The 5,671-nt window shown below is 43.3% G+C and overlaps 1 protein-coding gene across 1 annotated transcript; it reads left to right on the top strand.

Moving 5' to 3' along the window:
• Positions 1,208-4,920, top strand: LOC8078120 (cyclin-B1-3). The gene is made up of 7 exons (XM_002457628.2): positions 1,208-1,414; positions 2,506-2,972; positions 3,060-3,188; positions 3,321-3,572; positions 3,673-3,831; positions 3,925-4,103; positions 4,497-4,920. Exons 1-7 carry the CDS (start codon positions 1,348-1,350, stop codon positions 4,633-4,635), a joined length of 1,392 nt encoding a protein of 463 aa, XP_002457673.1. The 5' UTR covers positions 1,208-1,347; the 3' UTR covers positions 4,636-4,920.

Here is a 5,671-nt window from a genome sequence, read left to right as displayed (position 1 = left end):
AAGCGACGTAACTGTCAAGAACAAAGCATGTGGTCAGTATCAAAATCCAATGCCCTATGTTGCATCTGGCTCTCTGGAACAAAATGGGAGACGACTCTGTCTTGATTTTCTGAGATGGGATGATCCCGTATTTTCATTTGCTTGAAACAACAGTCATTCTTGTCCTATGTTTGATTTGAGGGATGACAAAAGGAGATGATGGATGTCGATTTTTTTTTATCCATCAGCCACATGTGGGTCTGTTAATCGCCTTGTTCTTCAGCACTACTTTAGGTGTACTTTTCAGCAAAGTAAATCAGTATCAGCATAAGCCAAAATTCAGCGAAAATATATTGTTCACATGGTTTTTTTAAGGTAGTCAACACACACATATTAAGCAAATAATTACAAGATTTCTATAAGATTTTCTTGCAAATAACTATTTGTCCCTTCTCATCCCTAGTCTAAACATCATTGAAAACAGGATTGACGTGGTTGGTCTCATGAAGATTTCAGATGATCTCTAACATTTGTTATTTGCGCATTCTCTCTTTGGGTTCTTGTGTTCAATCCAAAATGTTTTCAAATGTTCTAATTTTTGCGTCTGTTTTTGTACCAACACATTATTTATTTTTATTTATCATGTTTAGAGCAACTCGAACAGATATGCTATCCATGATATCTAGACTATTTTTATATTTTCAAAGCAAAAAACTAAAGTCCAACAGGTGTGATAACTGGTTTGCTAAAATAGCAAGTTTGCTATTCCTAAACTTTCGCTTGTCATATATAACATGTCGTCCTCACTAACTATCATATACAAAGGCTGTTGTAGAACTCTATGCTTTAAATGAGTTTTTTATTATATATAATGGCTAAATCTTGTAGTTTAGAATATAATTTTACCTAATCTCTTGGAGATGCTCTTACATTGGTTCTACATTCCAAAAAGTTCCATAACAATTGGTTAGGAGAGATCGAAGGGGCGGGGGAGAGTTGGAGAGAGAGGATGATTTTGCTGGCACAGATAGCACAAATATCACAGCACTTGCATATCCGGGTCACCCACCGTTTTAACCGTGTTCGACTTTTCCTCTTCTCCACCCAAACGGCTAAAAAAATTCGGAGCAGCAAATCCAGGCCGTCGATCATGGATCCGAGCGCCATCCCGGCACCAGTTTCCATTAATAAAATTCCGACCGTTGGAGAAATCCCTCCAAGCCCAACACCTACAAAGCCACCGCCGCCTCCCGCTTCCTTCTCCGCCATACCTCGTGCCCGACGAGCCCTAGGGACCGCGAGAGAAGGATTCGAAGGGAGATTCAAGGGGGTTTGCGGATTCGCTCCTCGTGAACGGCGGCGGCGGCCATGGCGTCCAAGAAGCAGGCGGGGCCGGGATTCGCGGTTCCCGCTCAGGAACCGAAGAACGGCGGCGGTGAGTTTCCTCCCTGGCGCATTCTCCATCTCGTTTGATTGATTCTTGTTCTGGTTCCGGTGATTCGGGGGGATTAGAGTAGAAGGATGTGGATTCGGATGCTGCCGCGCTCGTAGTGTTCTCGGATGTCCTCGTGCGCGCTCGTTGATTGGCTGGCGCGTCGCAGTAATGGTCGGTTTCTTTCTTGGTCGGGCTTTGCATAGTAGATCGATCGACGATTCATGAATTCCCGGTCGATCATGTCTTCGCATAATGGCATCGCGGCGCTGGTGTCTAGTTCTTCGTGTATGGGTTCAGTTGGGGATCATGTTCTTCTGTCGCCGTAAAGGGAGCGCCTTTCTGGAAACGAAAAAGTTCGTTGGCTTTTGGTCTGATGGATTCGGCTTCTTGATCTGCAATTAGAAGTCCTGTTTTGGTCTCTGCGTTGGACGGTCTCTTGGGATTTTCCGTGTGGATTGTTCGTGAATTGACAGTTTGACAGTGGGTATGGCCAATGTTCTTTCTTGGCTGCCGTAAGGCCGTGACGGGTCATCGATCGGTTTGATTACACCTTTGTGCTGTTCTTACTTGCGGGTCTCTGATTCCATATCACGTAGAGCAGGCTGGGTATCGTTGCGATTCTTGTCCTGTTTGCTGAATAACGATTGCAGATTTTTATTTTTTTTCAACAATTCGGTTTATGTGCGCGTCTATACCAAATCGTCCCTTGTGAGCTTATTAATTTTGGTCTGTATATGCATGATTATACCAAATTTCCCCTTGTGATTGCGATTCTTGTTCTTATTGAATTTCTCTGTCATTAGTGTAATGAAGAAATCCATGATCTTGATGTGAACATGCATAATGACTGCAGGATCTTAACTGCTGGTGTCCATAAAGCTGTGGTGAATCGTTAATAAATGGGAATATGTTTCTTTCTCTCTTTATTCTGCAAGATTTTATATGGTGTACCTTCAGATTGCCGTTCCTATGTAGCACTCATAGAGTCATAGTAATGGTTAAACCTTGCTTTGTCCTTCACGTGATTTTGGTACTAAGATTCTCTCTGCTAATGCACTTATGTTCGTCTTCTAAAAATTCAATTTGATCAGATGCGGCCAGACTCGTCAGGAAGCCAATGGCTACATTTCCACAGCAAGCGGCGGCAAGAGGCCGTAGGGCACTTGTCGACGTTGGCAATCTTATGAATGGCCGGCCTTCTCTTGTGAACCGACAGAAGCAAGCGGTTGCAGCAACAGCAAACAGCCATAAAGCAGTCGACGTTGGCAGCAAGAAGCCACTGGTTCCTCAGGCAGCAGCAAGAAGCCGGCGATCACTTGCCGATATTAAGAATCCTAGGATCAATGACCGTGCTGCTCCTGCAAATCGTCAGAGGCCACTGGCTGCTGTGTCTAAAAGGAATGGGAAAGCAGTAATGCTGAAGGAATGCAAGGTGAAGCCTGAAGTCATTGTGATTAGTCCAGATACCGAGAAGGAGAAGAAAGCCAAAACCTCAGGGGGCCCGAGAGTCTGTAGGAGGGTACCAACACTTTTTGGTAATTTGACAAAATGCAGCAGGGTATGAACACAAGCAAAATTCTAAGGTTAAGACTGTCTCTTTCTTTTCAGTCTAAGAATGCTTGTGTACCCTTTTGTCTGTACACAGGCTTCTGATGGGGTTGTCAGCAGCCCGAAGAAGACAGATCCATATGACATTGATACACCTGATTCTTGCAATGAGCTGGCAGTGGTTGAATATGTTGAGGACATCTACAGATTCTACAAGAGCACTGAGGTGAGATCAATTCTTTTATGATAAAAATGTGAAGCCACAGTTTTTTTTTATCTTGATGCATTGCTGATTCAAAGGATTGTTGAATTGACCATTTCTGACCATTGTTGATATGTGGCGTTGTTGCTTGTCCAGGGCACCTGCCTGCCCCTCAGCAGCTACATGAGCTCGCAGACTGAAATCAGCGAGAGAATGAGAGCTATCCTTATCGACTGGATTATCGAGGTACAGTACAGGCTTATTCTAATGCCAGAGACACTTTACTTGACCGTCTACATCATCGATCAGTACTTGTCCATGGAGAGTGTTCCAAGAAAGGAGCTACAGCTCGTCGGCATAAGTGCCGTGCTGATAGCAAGCAAGTATGAAGAGACATGGGCTCCACTGGTAGGCTTCCCCAGAATATTGCTGATGTTGTTTCTATGTGGTTCTAACCATGCTAGTCCATTCTTCGATTAGCTTACCCAAAACAACAATGTTATTGCAGGTCAAGGATTTGCTGTGCATTTGTGACAATGCCTTTACCAGAGACCAGGTTCTGACCAAGGAAAAAGCCATCCTGGACAGGCTCCATTGGAACTTGACGGTTCCAACAATGTACATGTTCATTGTTCGGTATCTGAAAGCCGCAATGGGCGACAAAAAGGTATAGCTATCCACTCATAGTAGTGTATTTTACCACCACATATTTTAGATATTGACATGAAATCTGCCATTTTCTTCCATACTTTTGGTGCAGCTTGAGAACATGGCATTCTTCTACTCTGAGCTGGCATTGGTCCAGTACACGATGCTGGTTTACCCTCCATCAGTGACCGCAGCTGCTGCCGTCTATGCTGCCAGGTGTACCCTTGGAATGAATCCACTGTGGACTGATATTCTGGAGCATCACACTGGCTTAAGTGAGCCACAGTTACTGTACGTCCTTGATCACTATATCTTGCCTTTGAAATCCGATTCTAATCCGAAACATTGATAATGTTTACTAAGTTAGTTTCATGCATATTATCTGGAGTCTTTAAAATAAAATGTGATTTTGACATGCTATTGCAACCAATTCCATTTCTGTGAAGTATTAAGTATTTAACTGAATGATCATGCTAAAAAAACATCCTGATTATGTGGACCGCCATCCGTCATTTCATATTCTGTGAACACTGAAACTCTATGAAGTGCATCTTTACTGTAGTAGGCCAGCAAAGTCTATGTATAGCATTAGCATTAGCAGAACACAACAATGTAAATTACTTTTCGCTTCTTTGGCTCATGACTAGTAGTAACTTAACTTGTTGGGGGATGATGTAACTGCAGGGATTGCGCTAGGCGGCTGATCAACTTCCATGCCCTGGCTCCGGAAAGCAAGCAGAAGGCGGTGTACAAGAAATACTCCAGCCCCAAGCTCGGGGCCGTCGCGCTTCAATACCCTGACAAGAAGCTGTTGCCAGTTTGAGCTGGGGTGCAGAGGCTCGCTCGCTGCTGCTCTTTTGTTTTTTCTTTTCCCTTGTCGTCGTCTCTTGGGAAAACGACTATGGATGCCTGCTGTATCATCGCTTCGATGGTACCATTTGTTTGGGTCGTGTGCTCTTTGCTTTGCTACTGAAGCGGAGCGTGTGTTTGGTCAGTGTGGTACTTGAATCGTCGGCAAATATTAAATGATTATCAGTCGGTTTGGTTAATCATGTGATGTTTGTTGAAAGGTTCTTGTGGAAATGTGATGTGAAGCAGCTTTGCACTTTGACCTTGTGGCCTGTGAGCAATGTACCCCCGGTTGTTTACGTGACCAACGTTGTGAGTTGTGACAGGCCGGCTGCCGTGGCATGGTCGTCAGCGGCCTACTTGCCTCACCGGCGCCTGAGCTCCGACACCAACATCGGCTGCGCTTGTGACAGCACTGTTTGTGATGCAGCAGCAGCAGCAAAGTCTTCAGGTCTACACTACCAGTTGGAATTTTGGAAAGAAGGAAGTAGGCAGCTAGCAGCGGCAGGTGCCGCCCGGCCGAGCATCCGGCCCACCCATTTTTCCCACGGGGTAGAATTTCAGAAAGAAGTATAACATGTTCATAGATGTTTTTCATCCATCTCCATATTAATTGTTTTTTGCACCTTTTTCTGCACTAACAAAGCATTAGAGTTATAGTGGATATTATTTTCAGTAATTTATTATATAAATGGTTAAGAAAATATTTTTCATGATTTTTTAAGATAAATATTTATCGCTACATGTATACTTGATTATGATTATGGCACAGCATGCGTGTTTACATGTGTACTCAACTTTTGATATAAGTGGGTAATTTAGAAACGTACATTCGTGTAATTTGTTATTATTTTTCTTTCGTAATATCATGTATTGCTAAATTAGATGTAGATTTGAGGGAATGCTCTAGTTTCCCAGATTGGCATAGATGTAAATTTAAGAGGTTACTTAGATTAATTAGATGCAAAGAGGGAGTTATTTTAGATTGTGTTTTATAATGGCATAAATGT

This window comes from Sorghum bicolor, chromosome 3 (assembly GCF_000003195.3).
Source record: "Sorghum bicolor cultivar BTx623 chromosome 3, Sorghum_bicolor_NCBIv3, whole genome shotgun sequence".
Classification (NCBI taxonomy): Eukaryota; Viridiplantae; Streptophyta; class Magnoliopsida; order Poales; family Poaceae; genus Sorghum; species Sorghum bicolor.
The sequence above is the reverse complement of the archived record's forward strand: the minus strand, read 5'-3'. Positions and strand labels throughout refer to the sequence as shown.

Coding starts and splice junctions, on each gene's coding strand:
- LOC8078120 (XM_002457628.2), top strand. CDS start 1,348: ATGGCGTCCAAGAAGCAGGCGGGGCCGGGATTCGCGGTTCCCGCTCAG. Junction 1,415..2,505: donor GGAACCGAAGAACGGCGGCG/GTGAGTTTCCTC, acceptor CAATTTGATCAG/ATGCGGCCAGACTCGTCAGG. Junction 2,973..3,059: donor ATTTGACAAAATGCAGCAGG/GTATGAACACAA, acceptor GTCTGTACACAG/GCTTCTGATGGGGTTGTCAG.